Raw genomic sequence first — 20,828 nt, forward strand, 5'->3', positions numbered from 1 at the left:
TCATCTACTATGTTCTAGAAAGTAAGTGAGCACTGGCATTGCCAGGAGGCATAAGGTACAGTTCTTGTTCCCTGAGAGCCCTTAGTCTATATGACCAACATTACCCTGTAGAGGTGTGTGTCTATCAGCTATCTGTGCATACAAAATAGTTCCAACTGTTATTTACAGTTTCTCATCACTCTTGGAGAAGTATCACATATGCTAGGATAGGACCCATTTCTCTTGTTGGCTCTGGGGTACAAGAGTTCTTGGGTAGGGCTGAGGAAGTTTGGAGAAGGCAGTAGTTATTTCAGGCACTTCTTGCCCCATGACTCATTTTCATTTCAGCAGTGCATCTGCCCCCTTTACCCAAGCTCTCTCCCAAGGCTGAGTATCCCGCTGTGAAACCATCCCTTTATTTGCCACTGTGGGATGTTCTACAGTACTTAAATAAGGTGAGTACTGCCTGGCACTGGAATGGAGGGGTGACCATTGGGGGCATGGGGACAAGGCCTTAGGCCACAGAGTAGAGAATCCTTTAAGAACTTTTTATTGGGAAGGGTGAAAATAAATCCTTTGGATGCCCATATTTAGAATTATGGGGTAAGAACCACAAACTTTCTGGGTAGACTGTGAAGAGGCTTCAACCTGAAGAATGAATGAGGGTGGGGGAGAGACAAGATATTGGAGGATCCTCTTTGCCAGCTCAGATGAACCCATCTGATAGATGCTCTTGTGTGGGACTACATGATCCCTATGGGAAAGACTAAGAGCCAGGAACCCATGACACCGAGTTTGACTCTACAATCAAATAGGCCAAATCACTGAACTTTTATGGGTTCATACTCTCCCTTTAAAATTATATTACTTGGACTATTTTGAAGAAAAGGTTAAAATTATTTGAAAATTTTTAACTCTTGAATTCATATTAGTTTCACCTCTGCTATCACTGTTTTAGATAAAAAGTCATGATCGGCACATTGTAAATGCTAACTAAATGTTTGCTTTAGTGCATAATTCTTTACTTAACTTAGTTTATGTTGAAATACAACTTATTCACTCCATTAATTGCATGATTGCAGTAATTTTTCCCTCTACCATGCTCCCACCATCCCTTGAGTTTTTCAGACAGTGAAGATGTGGAGATGACGCAAAAGAGCATTATCACATTGCATTGGTTTTAGTATTTCTCATCCAAATATCTGTTGGGGACAATTAGGAGGTACAACAAAAAATGACAAGAGCCTGTGGAAGAAGGATCCCAACTTATCATCCTGGTTCCTGTTTCTGCAATGTTTCTCTCACAGCCTGTTATATCTCATACACCAGTCAACATGGAGAGCCTCCCTATAAACAATGGGAATGGCCAGTCCTATGGATTAGTGCTTTATGAGACTTTTATCTGCTGTGGAGGTTCTCTCCATGCTAATGTTCAAGATACAGCACAGGTAGGGGTCAGCAGGCTGTCTATGGAGGTAAGCAAAACATTTAGCCTGACTTATTGGGAAGGATTGTCAATGGTTACTTTACTGTTAGATAATATTTTCAAGCACCTACTATCTGTGAGGCATTGGGAATATAAAGTCAAACCAAAGAAACTTGCTTTCTGCTTTATCACAAATTAAGTGTATGAAAGCCTCCTGGTCAGCTTCTATCCATCTGTGATCACCTAGGCCAGTCCCTTACTTCATAATGATCTGTTCCCTAAACCAGAGCCTCTCTTTTCCTTTCTTCAGGTACACCTACCAGTCTGATGCTGGCTCTTCTTTTGCAGGTGTTTTTGAATGAGAAAAATATAGGACTTCTGGGTGATGGTATTAAGAAGTTGAACATTCCTAAAATCAGGGTATGTGATTCAAGAGTCTGGGTGCTTCCTTAGACCTCTGACTCAAATGTAGTCATAGCCTGGTCCTGAGATAGACTACCTCCTTCTTATGCCACTGCCCTTTGGTATTGTTCCTCATTTGGGTTTCCAGCAGCAAGTATTTAGGGCTATAAGCATAAATGCATCTCCTAGGTCCAAGTTTAGCAGAGCTGCAGCATACACGCTTCAGTGTGAATGGAACTTCCCCATTAGGCTCCGAGTCAATCATCTGCCCCTGGTTAGGTCTCTGATCAAAGGCACACAGTTGAGTCAAGGCAAATTCTTTCCCAAGGCAAGTCAGCAGGGAAAACGGAAGATTGAGTTTGGAACAGGAACACAAAGAGTCCTCATGAGAGAGGAGGATTGTTGGGCTCTAGAGTAGAGCCCATTTTCTCCCATTTACTTGTACTTCCATCTGGGACTCAGAGAACAGAATGGGTTCTAGAGTAAAAACTCTACATTGCCATGTAGTCTCTGTGAACTGGTCTATCCCAAGCAGGAATGTCAACAACTACTTCTCCTCCTCCTCCTCTTCCTCTTTCTCTTCCTCCTTTTCCCTCCGCCTCCTCACCCTCTCCTTTCTCTCTCCCTGTCCCTCTGCTTCTTCTTAGGAATGTCAACTTCTAAGAATCCTGGTGGAGAATCAAGGACGAGTCAATTTTTCATGGAAAATTCAAGATCAGCGGAAAGGTGGGAAACAGGCTGTAATCTCTCTTTATGGTTAATTGGATCCTATACTGAAGCAGTATTGCACTTGGGAGGAAAAAATGAAACCCTTGAGCAGTGGGATACCTAGGTCCCAGAACCAAAGACTCAAATTCCTTCCCTCTCCCTGGTCCTGCCTTCTCCTGGTAGGAAAGCACAGCAGTTAGGTTGGGTCTTGGCCTATTGTGGAGCAAGGCACAGTCTCCCATTGGGAATTTCAGAGAAAGTTCTGATACTAAGTGGGACGTTTTCTTGGTAATATGGAAACATACAAGAAAATTTCAGTTATAGCAGGCCAGACAAGAGTTTGCCCTCCTGTCTGAGCCATTGTCACAGGCATATACAGTCTGCATTTCTTTTCCAGACACTGAAGAATGTCTAGTCCCTGTCCACATTCTTTCCTACCCCCACTTGCAGGATTAACTGGATCTGTCACTATTGATAACATTCCCTTGAACGGTTTTATTATCTACTCTCTGGAGATGACCATGAGCTTCTTTGAAAGGTATGTTCCTACTTATGCCCAAAAAGCACTTGGAGGGATCAGGGGGCTTACAGATGTCAAACTCTTCACTTTGTAGATGACGAGCCAAGATTCAGAAAAGTGAAATGATTTACCCCTGATTATTGAGTGCTTTAAGGTCAGGACTAGAACCCCAGAACTAGTCTCCTGACTCCTGATTTAATGCTTCTAATATATCTCCCTGATATCAGAATTCTGGGCTCTGAGTGGGGAAACGTTGGCACTAGGAAGAGGAGGGGGTCTTCTTCAAGTCTCTGCTCTTTCTCTAGGCTCCGCTCTGCCACCTGGAAGCCTGTCCGAAAAAACTATTCAGGCCCTGCCTTCTACCTTGGTACCTTGAAGGCTGGCTCTTCACCCAAGGACACTTTCCTGAGACTACTTGTAAGTGAGCTGAACTAATCTCTTCTGGTGTCCCAACCACCTATTCTTTTCAAAAGAGTTTTGAAGCAAACCTATAGTGTTCCTGGAAGGAATACCTCCCTATTCTATTTGTTTTTCTCTTTCTCATTTGGAACAAGACTTCTGACATTTCTCAATCTTCCTAATTTATCATTATTAAAAAATATAATAAATCAGAACACAATGGAAAATTCAAAATAATAGGAAGCTATAGAATGAAAATGATGAAATTTCTCCTTCTAATCTATTCCCTATTCCAATTCCTTTCTACTTCTCAGGACTAAACATTACCCATGTCACTGGACCAAAATGGGCCACTCCTTGGTGAGTTATGGATAGAGACTATACCAAGTGGAGTTGCCTACAAGGAGATCATGAAAAATAATTTCCAAAGCCTGTACCCTTAAAGATGGGAAAGCAGACTCCTTTTAGTAGGGCTTGGAATGGATATTCAGAAGGGGTTTTAGCATTATCATGAGGTTGAGGTCACTTCTGGCAATTTTTGGTTCCTCTGCACAGGTGTGGTCCTCAAATATTTCTTTTTCTATTCCAGCAGTACCTTAGTTTCTTTCTAAAGGTAAGATTGACAGCTAGGTAGAAGCTTCTAGGAGTTTAGTTCCTAAAAGGAAATATTTACAGACAGAAACTTCTATAAGAAATTTCCTGAGTTCAGGGGATTAGGCTGGTGATATCAACAGTTTGTGCGATTTCATATATATAACTTTGCCAAAACATATACACAATTATTCCATTAATAGGAAGGGGATCATTCCCTAAATTATATTCTGCAACTTTGGGGGGGCAGTAATTTTTACCTAGTATAGCTTTATATGTATATATATATATATATATATATATATATATATACACATGACAAATGCATGAAATATTATGCACAAAATAAATGAACAGTTCAATAAATTATCACAAAGTGAACACCATGTAATTTATTTGAAATAAAAATATAAAATATTGTCAGCACCCCTCCCAATCACTGCCTCTCCTATCTAAGTATTATCTTGACTTCTAACACTCCAATTCAGTGCTTCTTCTTTAGACTTCATGAAAGTTGAACTGCCTTCACCCCCACCCCCCGCTGAGGGGGTTGCTGAGATTCAGCCATTAAATGATGTTGTGGGTCTTTATTCATTTTCATAGTTGTATAGGATTCCATTTTATAAAATACCATACTTTATTTAATCTTCAACCATCATTCTACGGTTGATAGACATTTATATTATTTCTAGTGTTTGACTACTATATATATATATTTTTTTATTTTTTAATATGAAATTTATTGTCAAATTGGTTCCCATAGAACACCCAGTGCTCCTCCCAACAGGTTCTCTCCTCAATCCCCATCACCCATTTTCCCCTCCCACCACCCCCATCAACCCTCAGTTTGTTCTCAGTTTTTAAGGGTCACTTATGGTTTGACTCCTTCCCTCTCTGTCCTTTTTTTTCCCCCCTTCTACTCCCCCATGGTCTTCTGTTAAGTTTCTCAGGATCCACATAAGAGTGAAAACATCAGGTAACTGTCTTTCTCTGTATGACTTATTTCACTTAGCATAACACTCTCCAGCCCCATCCACATTGCTACAAAAGGCCATATTTCATTCTTTCTCTTTGCTACGTAGTATTCCATTGTGTATGTAAACCACAACTTCTTTATCCATTCATCAGTTGATGGACATTTAGGCTCTTTCCATAATTTGGCTATTGTTGAAAGTGCTGCTATAAACATTGGGGTACAAGTGCCCCTATGCATCAGTACTCCTGTATTCCTTGGGAAAATTCCTAGCAGTGCTATTGCTGGGTCATAGGATAGATCTATTTGTACTTTATTGAGGAACCTCCACACTGTTTTCCAGAGTGGCTGCACCAGTTTGCATTCCCACCAACAGTGCAAGAGGGTTCCCATTTCTCCACATCCTCTCCAGCATCTATAGTCTCCTGATTTGTTCATTTTGGCCACCCTGACTGACATGAGGTGGTATCTGAGTGTGGTTTTGATTTGTATTTCCCTGATGAGGAGCGACGTTGAGCATCTTTTCATGTGCCTGTTAGCCATCTGGATGTCTTCTTTAGACAAGTGTCTATTCATGTTTTCTGCCCATTTCTTCGCTGGATTCTTTGTTTTTCGGGTGTGGAGTTTGGTGAGCACTTTATAGATTTTGGATACTAGCCCTTTGTCCAATATGTCATTTGCAAATATCTTTTCCCATTCCGTTGGTTGCCTTTTAGTTTTGTTGGTTGTTTCCTTTGCAGTGCAGAAGCTTTTTATCTTCATGACGTTCCAATAGTTCATTTTTGCTTTTAATTCTTTGCCTTTGGAGATGTGTCAAGTAAATTTCTGTGGCTGAGGTCAGAGAGGTTTTTTCCTGCTTTCTCCTCTAGGGTTTTGATGGTTTCCTGTTTCACATTCAGGTCCTTCATCCAATTTGAGTTTACATTTGTGAATGTGTAAGAAAGTGGTCTAGTTTCAGTCTTCTGCATGTTGCTGTCCCGTTCTCCCAGCACCATTTTTTAAAGAGACTGTCTTTTTTCCATTGGATATTCTTTCCTGCTTTGTCAAAGATTAGTTGGCCACACATTTGTGGGTCCAATTGTGGAGTCTCTATTCAATTCCATTGGTCTATGTGTCTGTTTTTGTGCCAAAACCATACTGTCTTGATGATTACAGCTTTGTAGTAGAGGCTAAAGTCTGGAATTGTGATGCTTCTCGCTTTGGTCTTCTTCAATATTACTTTGGCTATTCAGAGTCTTCTGTGGTTCCATACAAATTTTAGAATTGCCTTTTCCTTTTTTTTAAATTTTTTTTAACGTTTATCTATTTTTGAGACAGAGAGAGACAGAGCATGAAAGGGGGAGGGGCAGAGAGAGAGGGAGACACAGAATTGGAAGTAGGCTCCAGGCTCTGAGCCATCAGCCCAGAGCCCAAGCGGGGCTCGAACTGACGGACCGTGAGATCGTGACCTGAGCTGAAGTCGGACGCTTAACCGACTGAGCCACCCAGGCGCCCCTAGGATTGCTTTTTCTAGCTTTGAGAAGAATTCTGGTGCAATTTTGATTGGAATTGCATTGAATGTGTACATAGCTTTGGGTAGTATTGACATTTTAACAATATTTATTCTTCCAATCCATGAGCACAGAATGTTTTTTCCATTTCTTTGTATCCTCTTCAATTTCCTTCATAAGCTTTCTATAGTTTTCAGCATACTGAGCTTTTACATCTTTGGTTAGGTTTATTCCTAGGTATTTTATGACTCTTGGTGCAGTTGTGAATGGGATCAGTTTCTTTATTTGTCTTTCTGTTGCTTCATTATTGGTGTATAAGAATGCAACTGATTTCTGTACATTAATTTTGTATCCAGTGACTTTGCTGAATTCATGTATCGGTTCTAGCAGACTTTTGGTGGAGTCTGTCGGGTTTTCCATGTAGAGTATCATGTCATCTGCAAAAAGGAAAAGCTTTACTTCATCTTTGCCAATTTTGATGCCTTTGATTTCCTTTTGTTGTCTGATTGCTGATGCTAGCACTTCCAACATTATGTTAAACAACATTGGTGAGAGTGGACATCCCTGTCATGTTCCTGATCTCAGGGGAAAAGCTCTCAGTTTTTCCCCATTGAGGACGATGTTAGCTGTGGGCTTTTCATAAATGGCTTTTATGAGCTTTAAGTATGTTCCTTCTATCCGACTCTCACTCTCTCAAGTGTCTTTATGAAGAAAGATGCTGAGTTTTGTCAAATGCTTTTTCTGCATCGATTGAGAGGATCATATGGTTCTTATCTTTTCTTTTATTAATGTGATGTGTCACATTCATTGATTTGTGAATGTTGAACCAGCTCTGCATCCCAGGAATGAATCCCACTTGATCATGGTGAATAATTCTTTTTATATGCTGTTGAATTCGATTTGCTAGTATCTTATTGAGAATTTTTGCATCCATATTCATCAGGGATATTGGCCTGTAGTTCTCTTTTTTTACTGGGTCTCTGTCTGGTTTAGGAATCAAAGTAATACTGGCTTCAGAGAATGAGTCTGGAAGTTTTCCTTCCCTTTCTATTTTTTGGAATAGCTTGAGAAGGATAGGTATTATCACTGCTTTAAACGTCTGGTAGAACTCCCCTGGGAAGCCATCTGGTCCTGGACTCTTATTTGTTGGGAGATTTTTGATGACTGATTCAATTTCTTCGCTGGTTATGGGTCTGTTCAAGTTTTCTATTCCTTTCTGTTTGAGTTTTGGAAGTGTGTGGGTGCTTAGGAATGTGTCCATTTCTTCCAGGTTGTCCGGTTTGTTGGCATATAATTTTTCATAGTATTCCCTGATAATTGTTTGTATCTCTGAGGGATTGGTTGTAGTAACTCCATTTTCATTCATGATTTTATCTATTTGGGTCATCTCCCTTTTCTTTTTGAGAAGCCTAGCTAGAGGTTTATCCATTTTGTTTTGTTTTGTTTTGTTCAAAAAACCAACTCTTGGTATCATTGATCTTCCTACTGTTTTTTAGGTTCTATATTGTTTATTTCTGCTCCAATATTTATTATTTCTCTTCTGCTGGGTTTGGGGTGTCTTTGTTCTTCTGATTCTATTTCCTTTAGGTGTGCTGTTAGATTTTATATTTGTGATTTTTCTTGTTTCTTGAGATAGGCCTGGATTGCAATGTATTTTCCTCTCAGGACTGCCTTTCCTGCATCCCAAAGCTTTTATATTGCTGTATTTTCATCTTCATTTGTGCCCATGTATTTTCAAATTTCTTCTGTAATTGCCTGGTTGACCCATTCATTCTTCAGTAGGGTGTTCTTTAACCTCCATGCTTTTGGAGGTTTTCTAGGCTTTTTCCTGTGGTTGATATCAAGTTTGATAGCATTGTGGTCTGAAAGTGTGCATGGTATGATCTCAACTGTTTTATACTTATGAAGGGCTGTTTTGTGACCCAGTATGTGATCTATCTTAGAGAATGCTCCATGTGCACTCGAGAAGAAAGTATATTCAGTTGCTTTTGGATGCAGAGTTCTAAATATATCTGTCAAGTCTATCTGATCCAATGTATATTTCAGGGCCTTTGTTTCTTTACTGATCCTGTGTCTAGATGATCTATCCATTGTTGTAAGTGGAGTATTAAAGTCCCCTGCAATTACCACATTCTTATGAATAAGTTGCTGATGTTTGTGATTGTTTTATATATTTGGGGGCTCCTGTATTCCACGCATAGACATTTATAATAGTTAGCTTTTCCTGATGGATAGACCCTGTAATTCTTATATAAAGCCCTTCTTCATCTCTTGGTACAGCCTTTAATTTAAAGTCTAGTTTGTCTGATATAAGTATGGCTACTCCAGCTTTCTTTTGACTTCCAGTAGCATGATAGATAGTTCTCCATCCCCTCCCTCGCAATCTGAAGGTGTCCTCGGGTCTAAAATGAGTCTCCTGTAGACAGTAAATAGAGGGGTATTGTTTTTTTATCCATTATAATGCCCTATGTCTTTTGGTTGGAGCATTCAGTCCCTTTACATCCACTGTTATTAGTGAAAGATATGGGTTTAGAGTCATTGTGCTATCTGTAGGGTTCATGCTTGTACTGATGTCTCTGGTACTTTGTGGTCCTTGCAACATTTCACACACAGAGTTCCCCTTAGGATCTCTTGTAGGGCTGGTCTAGTGGTGATGAATTCCTTCAGTTTTTGTTTGCGAAAACCTTTATCTCTCCTTGTATTCTGAATCACAGACTTTCTGGGTAAAGGATTCTTGGCTGCATATTTTTTCTGTTCATCACTTTGAAGATTTCCTGCCATTCCTTTCTGGCCTGCCAAGTTTCAGTAGATAGGTCTGCTACTACCGTTATGTGTCTACCTTTGTATGTTAGGGTCCATTTATCCATACCTGCTTTCATTTTTTTTCTTTTTCTTTTTTTTTTTTATGAAATTTATTGACAAATTGGTTTCCATACAACACCCAGTGCTCATCCCAAAAGGTGCCCTCCTCACTACCCATCACCCACCCTCCCCTCCCTCCCACCCCCCATCAACCCTCAGTTTGTTCTCAGTTTTTAACAGTCTCCTATGCTTTGGCTCTCTCCCACTCTAACCTCTTTTTCTTTTGGTTTATTTCCTTCCCCTCCCCCATGGGTTTCTGTTAAGTTTCTCAGGATCCACATAAGAGTGAAACCATATGGTATCTGTCTTTCTCTGTATGGCTTATTTCACTTAGCATCACACTCTCCAGTTCCATCCACGTTGCTATAAAGGGCCATATTTCATTCTTTCTCATTCCCATGTAGTATTCCATTGTGTATGTAAACCACAATTTCTTTATCCATTCATCAGTTGATGGACATTTAGGCTCTCTCCATAATTTGGCTATTGTTGAGAGTGCTGCTATAAACATTGGGGTACAAGTGCCCCTATGCATCAGTACTCCTGTATCCCTTGGGAAAATTCCTAGCAGTTCTACTGCTGGGTCATAAGGTAGGTCTATTTTTACTTTATTGAGGAACCTCCACACTGTTTTCCAGAGCGGCTGCGCCAATTTGCATTCCCACCAACAGTGCAAGAGGGTTCCCATTTCTCCACATCCTCTCCAGCATCTATAGTCTCCTGATTTGTTCATTTTGGCCACTCTGACTGGAGTGAGGTGGTATCTGAGTGTGGTTTTGATTTGTATTTCCCTGATGAGGAGCGACGTTGAGCATCTTTTCATGTGCCTGTTAGCCATCTGGATGTCTTCTTTAGACAAGTGTCTATTCATGTTTCCTGCCCATTTCTTCACTGGTTTCTTTGTTTTTAAGGTGTGGAGTTTGGTGAGCTCTTTAGAGGTTTTGGATACTAGCCCTTTGTCCAATATGTCATTTGCAAATATCTTTTCCCATTCCGTTGGTTGCCTTTTAGTTTTGTTGGTTGTTTCCTTTGCTGTGCAGAAGCTTTTTATCTTCATAAGGTCCCAGTAGTTCGTTTTTGCTTTTAATTCCCTTGCCTTTAGGGATCTGTCAAGTAAGAGATTGCTACGGCTGAGGTCAGAGAGGTCTTTTCCTGCTTTCTCCTCTAGGGTTTTGATGGTATCCTGTCTCACATTCAGGTCCTTTATCCATTTTGAGTTTATTTTTGTGAATGGTGTGAGAAAGTGGTCTAGTTTCAATCTTCTGCATGTTGCTGTCCAGTCCTCCCAGCACCATTTTTTAAAGAGACTGTCTTTTTTCCATTGCATATTCTTTCCTGCTTTGTCAAAGATGAGTTGGCCATACGTTTGTGGGTCTAGTTCTGGGGTTTCTATTCTATTCCATTGGTCTATGTGTCTGTTTTTGTGCCAATACCATGCTGTCTTGATGATTACAGCTTTGTACTAGAGGCTAATGTCTGGGATTGTGATGCCTCCTGCTTTGGTCTTCTTCTTCAAAATCCCTTTAGCTATTCGGGGCCTTTTGTGGTTCCATATGAATTTTAGGATTGCTTGTTCTAGTTTCGAGAGAAATGCTGGTGCAATTTTCATTGGGATTGCATTGAATGTGTAGATAGCTTTGGGTAGTATTGACATTTTGACCATATTTATTCTTCCAAAATATGAGCATGGAATGTTTTTCCATTTCTTTATATCTTCTTCAATTTCCTTAATGAGCTTTCTATAGTTTTCAGCATACTGAGCTTTTACATCTTTGGTTAGGTTTCTTCCTAGGTATTTTATGCTTCTTGGTGCAATTGTGAATGGGATCCGTTTCTTTATTTGTCTTTCTTTTGCTTCACTATTAGCGTATAAGAATGCAACTAATTTGTACATTGATTTTGTATCCTGCAACTTTGCTAAATTCATGTATCAGTTCTAGCAGACTTGTGGTGGAGTCTATCGGATTTTCCATGTAGAGTATCATGTCATCTGCAAAAAGTGAAAGCTTAACTTCATCTTTGCCAATTTTGATGACTTTGATTTCCTTTTGTTGTCTGATTGCTGATGCTAGCACTTCCAACACTATGTTAAACAACATCGGTGAGAGTGGACATCCCCGTCGTGTTCCTGATCTCAGGGAAAAAGCTCTCAGTTTTTCCCCGTTGAGGATGATGTTAGCTGTGGGCTTTTCATAAATGGCTTTTATGATCTTTAAGTATGTTCCTTCTATCCCAACTTTCTCAAGGGTTTTTATTAAGAAAGGGTGCTGGATTTTGTCAAAGGCCTTTTCTGCATCGATTGACGGGATTATATGGTTCCCCTCTTTTTTTTTTATTAATGTGATGTATCACCTTGATTGATTTGCGAATGTTGAACCAGCCCTCCATCCCAGGAATGAATCCCACTTGATCATGGTGAATAATTCTTTTTATATGCTGTTGAATTCGATTTGCTAGCATCTTGTTGTGAATTTTTGCATCCATATTCATCAGGGATATTGGCCTGTAGTTATTTTTTTTGCTGGGTCTCTATCTGGTTTAGGAATCAAAGTAATGCTCGCTTCAGAGAATGTGTCTGGAAGTTTTCCTTCCCTTTCTATTTCTTGGAATAGCTTGAGAAGGATAGGTATTATCTCTGCTTTAAACGTCTGGTAGAACTCCCCTGGGAAGCCGTCTGGTCCTGGATTCTTATTTGTTGGGAGATTTTTGATGACTGATTCAATTTCTTCGCTGGTTATGGGTCTTTTCAAGCTTTCTATTTCCTCCTGATTGAGTTTTGGAAGCTTGGGGGTTTTTAGGAATATGTCCATTTCTTCCAGGTTGTCCAGTGTTGGCATATAATTTTTCATAGTATTCCCTGATAATTGCTTGTATCTCTGAAGGATTGGTTGTAATAATTCCATTTTCATTCATGATTTTATATACTTGGGTCATCTCCCTTTTCTTTTTGAGAAGCCTGGCTAGAGGTTTATCAATTTTGTTTATTTTTTCAAAAAACCAACTCATGGTTTCGTTGATCTGCTCTACAGTTTTTTTTAGATTCCTTATGTTTATTTCTGCTCTGATCTTTATTATTTCTCTTCTTCTGCTGGGTTTAGGCTGCCTTTGCTGTTCTGCTTCTAGTTCCTTTAGGTGTGCTGTTAGATTTTGTATTTGGGATTTTTCTTGTTTCTTGAGATAGGCCTGGATTGCAATGTATTTTCCTCTCAGGACTGCCTTCGCTGCATCCCAAAGCGTTTGGATTGTTGTATTTTCATTTTCGTTTGTTTCCATATATTTTTTAATTTCTTCTCTAATTGCCTGGTTGACCCATTCATTCTTTAGTAGGGTGTTCTTTAACCTCCATGCTTTTGGAGGTTTTCCAGACTTTTTCCGGTGGTTGATTTCAAGCTTCATAGCATTGTGGTCTGAAAGTATGCATGCTATGATCTCAATTCTTGTATACTTATGAAGGGCTGTCTTGTGACCCAGTATGTGGTCTATCTTGGAGATGTTTCCATGTGCACTCGAGAAGAAAGTATATTCTGTTGCTTTGGGATGCAGAGTTCTAAATATATCTGTCAAGTCCATCTGATCCAATGTCTCATTCAGGGCCCTTGTTTCTTTATTGACCGTGTGTCTAGATGATCTATCCATTTCTGTAAATGGAGTATTAAAGTCCCCTGCAATTACCACATTCTTATCAATAAGGTTGCTTATGTTTGTGAGTAATTGTTTTATATATTTGGGGGCTCCTGTATTCGGCGCATAGACGTTTATAATTGTTAGCTCTTCCTGATGGATAGACCCTGTGATTATTATATAATGCCCTTCTTCATCTCTTGTTATAGCCTTTAATTTAAAGTCTAGTTTGTCTGATATAAGTATGGCTACTCCAGCTTTCTTTTGACTTCCAGTGGCATGGTAAATAGTTCTCCATCCCCTCCCTCTCAATCTGAAGGTGTCCTCAGGTCTAAAATGAGTCTCTTGTAGACAGCAAATGGATGGGTCTTGGTTTTTTATCCATTCTGATACCCTTGTCTTTTGGTTGGCGCATTTAATCCATTTACATTCAGTGTTATTATAGAAAGATACGGGTGTAGAGTCATTGGGATGTCCCTAGGTTTCATGCTTGTAGTGATGTCTCTAGAACTTTGTCTCACAGGATCCCCCTTAGGATCTCTTGTAGGGCTGGTTTAGTGGTGACGAATTCCTTCAGTTTATTTTTGGGAAGAGCTTTATCTCTCCTTCTATTCTAAATGACAGATTTGCTGGATAAAGGATTCTCAGCTGCATATTTTTTCTGTTCATCACATTAAAGATCTCCTGCCATTCCTTTCTGGCCTGCCAAGTTTCAGTAGAGAGATTGGTCACGAGTCTTATAGGTCTCCCTTTATATGTTATAGCATGTTTATCTCTAGCTGCTTTCAGAATTTTCTCTTTATCCTTGTATTTTGCCAGTTTCACTATGATATGTCGTGCAGAAGATCGATTCAAGTTATGTCTGAAGGGAGTTGTCTGTTACTCTTGGATTTCAATGCCTTTTTCCTTCCCCAGATCTGGGAAGTTCTCAGCTATTATTTCTTCAAGTACACCTTCAGCACCTTTCCCTCTCTCTTCCTCCTCTGGAATACCAATTATGCGTAGATTATTTCTCTTTAGTGCATCACTTAGTTCTCTAATTTTCCTCTCCTACTCCTGGATTTTTTTATCTCTCTTTTTCTCAGCTTCTTCTTTTTCCATAATTTTATCTTCTAGTTCACCTATTCTCTCCTCTGCCTCTTCAATCCGAGCCATAGTTGTCTCCATTTTATTTTGCAGTTCATTGATAGCATTTTTTAGCTCCTCCTGGCTGTTCCTTAGCCCCTTGATCTCTGTAGCAAGAGATTCTCTGCTGTCCTTTATACTGTTTTCAAGCCCAGTGATTAATTTTATGACTATTTTTCTAAATTCACTTTCTGTTATATTGTTTAAATCATTTTTGATCAGTTTGTTCGCTGTTGTTATTTCCTGGACGTTTTTCTGAGGGGAATTCTTCCGTTTTGTCATTTTGGATAGTCCCTGGAGTGGTGCAGGACTGCAGGGCCCTTCCCCTGTGCTGTCTTGAATAACTTGCGATGGTGGGCAGGGCCACAGTCTGACCTGATGTCTGCCCCCAGCCCATCACTGTGGTCACAGTCAGACGCTCCTAAGGGCGTGATTCACTGTGGGGTGGTGTGGCCTGTCTGGGCTACTTGCACACTGCCAGGCTTGTGATGCTGGGGACCTGGCGTATTAGCTGGGGTGGATTGGCATGATGCACAGGGGTGGGAGGGGCAGGCCAGAGCATGGTGCACAGAGGCTGAGGGGCAGGCTCAGCTCGCTTTTCCTTCAGAGATCCACTTCAGTAGGGCCCCTGGGGCACTGGGAGGGAGTCAGACCCGCCAGAGGGATAGATCTGCAGAAGCACAGCGTTGGGTGTTTGTGCGGTGCAACCAAGTTCCCTGGCAAGAACTGGTTCCCTTTGGGATTTTGGTTGGGGGATGGGCAAGGGAGATGGCGCTGGCAAGCGCCTTTGTTCCCTGCCAAGCTGTGCTCTGTCATCTGGGGCTCAACAACTCTCTCTCCTGTTGTCCTCCAGCCCCCCGTTCTCTGAGCAAAACTGTTAGCTTATAACCTTCCAAATGTCAAGTCCTGCTTGCTGTCGGAACACACTCCGTCTGGCCCCTCCGCTTTTGCTAGCCAGACTTGGGGGCTCTGCTGGTCCTGCGGGCTGCCCCTCCACCCCGGCTCCCTCCCGCCAGTCCGTGGAGCTCGCACCACCTCGCCGCCCTTCCTACCCTCTTCCGTGGGCCTCTCGTCTGTGCTTGGCTCTGGCGATTCCATTCTGCTAGTCTTCTGGTGTTTTTCTGGGTTATTTAGGCAGGTGTAGGTGGAATCTAAGTGATTAGCAGGACGTGCAGTGAGCCCAGAGTCCTCCTACACCGCCATCTTCCCAGGATCCCCCATACTTGCTTTCAGAATTTTCTCTTTATCCTTGTATTTTGCCAGTTTCACTATGATATGTCATTTAGAAGATCGATTCAAGTTATGTCTGAAGGATGTTCTCTGCGCCTCTTGGATTTCAATGCCTGTTTCCTTCCCCAGATAGGGAAGTTCTCAGCTATGATTTTTTTGAGTACACCTTCAGCCCCTTTCTGTCTTCTTCTGGAATTCGTATGATATGGATATTGTTCCATTTGATTGCATCACTTAGTTCTCTAGTTCTCCCCTCATACTCTGGATTTTTTTATCTCTCTTTTTCTCAGCTTCCTCTTTTCATAATTTTATCTTCTAATTCACCTATTCTCTCCTCTGCCTCTTCAATCCATGCTATGGCTGCCTCCATTTTATTTTGCATTTCATTTATAGCATTTTTTAGCTCCTCATGACTATTTCTTAGTCCCTTGATCTCTGTAGTAATAGACTCTCTGCTGTCCTCTGTGCTTTTTTTCAAGCCCAGCGATTAATTTTATGACTATTATTCTAAATTTTTGTTCTGTTATATTGCCTAAATCGTTTTTTTATCAATTCATTAGCTGTCGCTACTTCCTGGAGTTTCTTTTTATGAGAATTCTTCCGTTTCACTATTTGGGGTAGTCCCTGCTGTGGCTCCGAACTGCTGGGCACTTCTCCTGTGCTGTCCAGAGTAACTTGTGTTGGTGGGTGGGGCACAGTCAGATCCAATGTCTGCCCCCAGCCCACCGCTGGGTCCACAGTCAGACTGGTGTGTACCTTATCTTCCCCTCTCCCAGGGGCAAGGACTCACTGTGGAGTGGTGTGGCTCCTGTCTGAGCCACTTGCCTACTGCCAGGCTTGTGTGCTGCTTCTATGGGATCTGGCGTATTAGCCGGGGTGGGTCTGCAAGGTGCACAGGGGTGGGAGGGGCAGGCACAGCTGGCTTTGCTGTTGGTGGTCCCCTGCATGAAGAGCCCTGCAGCATTGGGAGAGAGGCAGGCTGGTCGGAGGGATGGATCCACAGAAGCACAGTGTTGGGCATTTTTGCAGTGCAAGCAAGTTCAGTGATGGGAACTGGTTCCCTTTGGAATTTAGGCTGAGGGATGGGAGAGGGAGATTGCACTTGCCACACCTTTGTTCACCTGCCAAACTGAGCTCTGTCTTCCAGGACTCAACAACTTTCCCTCCTGGTGTCCTCTCGCCCTCCCCACTCTCTGAGAGCAGAGCTATTGACTTTTAACATTCCAGATGTTAAGTCCCGCTGGCTGTCAGACCCACAGAATCCTGCCCCTCCACCTTTGTGAGCCAGACTTTGGGGCTCTGCCTTCCTGGGCAGGCTGCCCCTCCACTGCCCTGGTTCCCTACTGCCAGTCTGTGTAGCATACACTGCCTCTCTGCCCTTCCTACCCTCTTCTGTGGGCCTCTTGGCTCAGGGGAGTCTGTTCTGCTAGTGTTCTGGCGATTTTCTGGGTTATTTAGGCAGATGTGGGTGGAATCTAAGTGATCAGCTGGATGAGGTGAGCCCAGTGTCTTCCTATGCCTCCATCTTCTATCTCTGACTACTATAAATATTAAGACTACTTCTGTGTTTATATTCGTGACTGAAATATCTTAGTCATATTTTGGTACCAAGTTTTAAGACCCCCAGAAATGATTTGGGAAGTAAAGTTTGTGTAAGCCTGGTATTATTTCTTACATGTTTGGTAGATTTCCTTAGTTGAACCATGTAGGGCTAACATTTTTTTGTGTGTGTGGTAAGTTCATAAGTGTGAATTAAAATCCTTCAAGATTAAAGTACTATTCAGATTTTGTTTCTTTAAAAGTTGGCTTTCATAAAATTTGTTTTTCTGGGAATTTTTCCATTTCATCTGAATTTTCAATGTATTATGTTTGATTGTTCCTTTTTATGTTTCACTGGAATATTACCAATTTATTAATCTTTCAAAGAATCAATGGTTGGCTGTGACTTTTACTGTATTATATAGTTCTTTTCTGTTTCATTTCTTCCATTGCCTTTATTATTATTATTATTATTATTATTATTATGTTCTTTTGTGAAATCCTGTACTATCTGTGCAAATTTCTTATAGATCTGAAACTATTTAATTTTTAATTTTTGTTAATGTTTATTTATTTTTGAGAGAGAGAGAGAGACAGACAGAGCATGAGTGGGGGAAGAGCAGAGAGGAAGACACAGAATCTGAAGCAGGCTCCAGGCTCTGAGCTGTCAGCACAGAGCCTAATGTGGGGCTCAAACTCACGAACCATGAGATCATGACCTGAGCCAAAGTCAGACATTTAACCGATGGAGCCACCCAGGCAACCAATCTGAAACTATTTTAAAATAAAAATATATTGGGGCATCTAGGTGGTTCAGTCAGTTAAGCATCTGACTTCGGCTCAGGTCATGATCTTGCAGTTCATGGGTTCAAGCCCCATGTCAGGATGTCTGCTGTCAACACAGAGCCCACTTTGGATCCTCTTCCCCCTCTCACTCTGCCTCTCCCCCATTCACATGATAAAAATAAATAAACCTTAAAATAAAATAAAATAAAATATTAAGCATTTAAAAATATTTTTCTAACATATATTACTTTAATGGTCCAAATTCTAAATACTAATAATTTCCCATCACCTAGTTCTATTGTTTTGCTTTTTAAAGATTTTTATTCAAGTATAATTAACATCCAGTGTTATGTTAGTTTTAGATGTACAATATAATGATTCACCAATTAGATACATTTCTCAGTGCTCATGAAGATGAGAGTACTCTCAGTCCCCATCACCTATTTCACCCATTCCTCCACTCACCTTCCTTCTGGCAACCACTAGTTTGTTCTCTGTATGTAAGAGTCTGTTTTCTCACTTGTATCTATTTTTCTTTGTTAATTTGTTTTGTTATTTAAATTTCACATATGAACGACATCATATGGTATCTTTCTGTATGACTTATTTCACTTGGAATTAATACCTTCTAGGTCCATCCATGTTGATGCAAATTGTAAGATCTCATTCTTTTTTATGGCTGAGTAATATTCCATTTACTCAACTTCCTTATCCATTCACCTATCCATGGGTACTTGGGTTGCTATCATATCTTGACTATTATAAATAATGCTGTAATAAACATAGAGATGCATATATTTTTTTTAATTAATGTTTTGTTTTCTTCGGGTAAATACCTAGTAGTGCAATTACTGAATCATATAGTAATTCTATTTTAAATCTTTTTTAAAAAAGTTTATTTATTTATTTTGAGAGAGACAGTGCAAGTGGGAGAGGGGCAGAGAGAGAGAGGGAAGAGAGAGTATCCTAAGCAGGTTCCATACTGCCAGCACTGAACCAGACAGGGGACTTATACCCACAAAGTGTGAGATCATGACCTGAGTCAATATCGAGAGCTGTATGCTTAACCCACTGAGCCACCCAGGTGCCCCTCCATTTTAAATTTTTGGAGGAAACTCCATACTGATTTCCAGAGTAGCTATACCAATTTACATTCCCACCAACAGTGCATGAGGCTTTTGTTTTATCCACATGCTTGGCAACACTTGCTATTTCTTGTTTATTTGTTTTTTAAAGTTTTTGATAATAGCCATTCTGAAAGTGTAAAGTGTTTTGTTTGTTCTACTTTTTATCTTAGTAGTTATCTTCTTTCTTTTTATTCTTTTTTAACATATGAATTGAAATTATTTTTCATTTAAATATGAATTTGGCTGTATCCCATAAGTTTAAAACATTTATTGATGTGAAATTCACATTAACATAAAATTAACCATTTTAAAAGTTATTTTAAGTTTATTTATTTTCAGAGATAGATAAATGAGTGCATGTGTGTAAGCAGGGGATAGGCAAGGAGAGAGGGTTAGAGAGAATCCCAAGCAGGCTCCACACTGTCAGTGCAGAGCCTGATGCAGAGATTGAACTCACAAACCATGAGATCATGACCTGAGCCAAAATCAAGAGTCAGACAACCAACTGAGCCAACCAGATGCCCCTAAAATTAACCATTTTAAGGTGAACAATTCAGAGGCATTTAGTGCATTTACAATGAATGCAACCATTCCTCATCTAGTTCCAAAACACTTTTATAACCCTAAAAGGAAACCCTGTACCCATTAAGCAGTTACTTCCCCATCTTCCCCTCCCCTCAGCCCCTGAAAAACAATAATCTCCTTGTGTCAATGGATTTGTCTATTCTGGATATATATGCTTTAAGTTTTTATATGTTTTATTTTCAACACCAATGAATTCAAATATGTTCTAATTTCCCTCATGATTTTTGTTTTGGCCTCTGCGTTACTTACAAGTGTACATGTTTCATAATTTCCAAATATTTGGCTACTTTATACTATTTTTTGTTATCAATTGTTTTTTTTTTTTTTGCATTGTGGTCTGAGAACTTTAAAATACAAAACTTGTTTAGTCCATCATGGGTAAAATTTATAAAGATTATTATGTATACTTGAAAGAACAGGTATATTCTGCATGTATTTTAGATCAATTTTCTACATGTGTCAATTAGTTCAACTTTATTAATCACCTTATTTTAAATATTGTGTCTTTATTGATTCCTGTGTACTTTACCTATTAGCTATTGAAACATTGTGTGAATGTTTTAGACTATGGTTGTGAATTTTATTTCTCCTGTTATTTCATCAATTTTGCTTATATATTCTGAATCTATACTTTTACCTTCTTAATATATCATTATCATTCAGAGTAGATTAAGATTTTTATCATCAGGAGGTGTTTCACTTTACCTCTAGTAGTGCTCCTTACCTTAAACGTCAACATTTTCTGACATAGCAACTTCATTTTGCTTATGGTTTATCTATTCTATCTTTTTATGTTTTTTCTTTTATTTTGTTTGATGTCTTTATAGTTTAGATTGTTTTCTTATAAATATCATATAACTGCTTTATTTAACATGCAGTCCAGAAATCTTAGTTTTTTTAACTGGAGCATTTCGGAGGCCCTAATTTTATATGTTGGACCATTTTGCCATATACCTTTTGCCTCTTCCTGTCTTGTATGCTTCTCATTTTTCTTTCCTCTCAGCTTAATTTTGAAAACTTTCTCTCCTATTATTCAGTTTAGTAATTCTATATTTAGCTATATTCTCTATTTACTGTATCTAATCTGCTATTCAAAACATCTGTTAAATCCTTAATTTTAATTATTATAATTTTTAGTTCTAGAATTTTCATTATATAATTTTAGATGTTTTTATAGCTTCCTTTTCTTTACAAAATTCTAGGTCGTTTCTTTGAACTCTACGAAAATACTAATTTAATAAGCATAATTATTTTAAAGCCTGTGACTTGTAAATCCATTATCTGCATCACCTGTGCATCTATTCTTATTGTCTTTTGTTCCTCTTTTGTATTGTATTGTGTTGTATTTATAGTATTTTATTTTATTTTATTTTATTTTATTGTCTTCCCCACATCATCTGCTTGATTATTTTTTATTGAGTTCCAGAAATTATATATGAAAAATGCTAAAAATAATTCAAAGCCT

The 20,828-nt window shown here is 39.6% G+C and overlaps 1 protein-coding gene across 1 annotated transcript in view; it reads left to right on the forward strand.

Moving 5' to 3' along the window:
- LOC122483170 (beta-galactosidase-1-like protein 3) overlaps positions 1-20,828 on the forward strand; it is a 62,652-nt gene that overhangs the window by 40,492 nt on the left and 1,332 nt on the right. Inside the window, exons 13-18 of the mRNA XM_043579868.1 lie at positions 328-434; positions 1,287-1,427; positions 1,754-1,825; positions 2,455-2,533; positions 2,966-3,053; positions 3,341-3,452. Of these exons, the coding sequence (XP_043435803.1) occupies positions 328-434; positions 1,287-1,427; positions 1,754-1,825; positions 2,455-2,533; positions 2,966-3,053; positions 3,341-3,452 (599 nt within the window). The remainder of the gene's footprint in view (positions 1-327; positions 435-1,286; positions 1,428-1,753; positions 1,826-2,454; positions 2,534-2,965; positions 3,054-3,340; positions 3,453-20,828) is intronic.

The sequence above is a fragment of the Prionailurus bengalensis genome, chromosome D1 (assembly GCF_016509475.1).
Source record: "Prionailurus bengalensis isolate Pbe53 chromosome D1, Fcat_Pben_1.1_paternal_pri, whole genome shotgun sequence".
Lineage (NCBI taxonomy): Eukaryota > Metazoa > Chordata > Mammalia > Carnivora > Felidae > Prionailurus > Prionailurus bengalensis.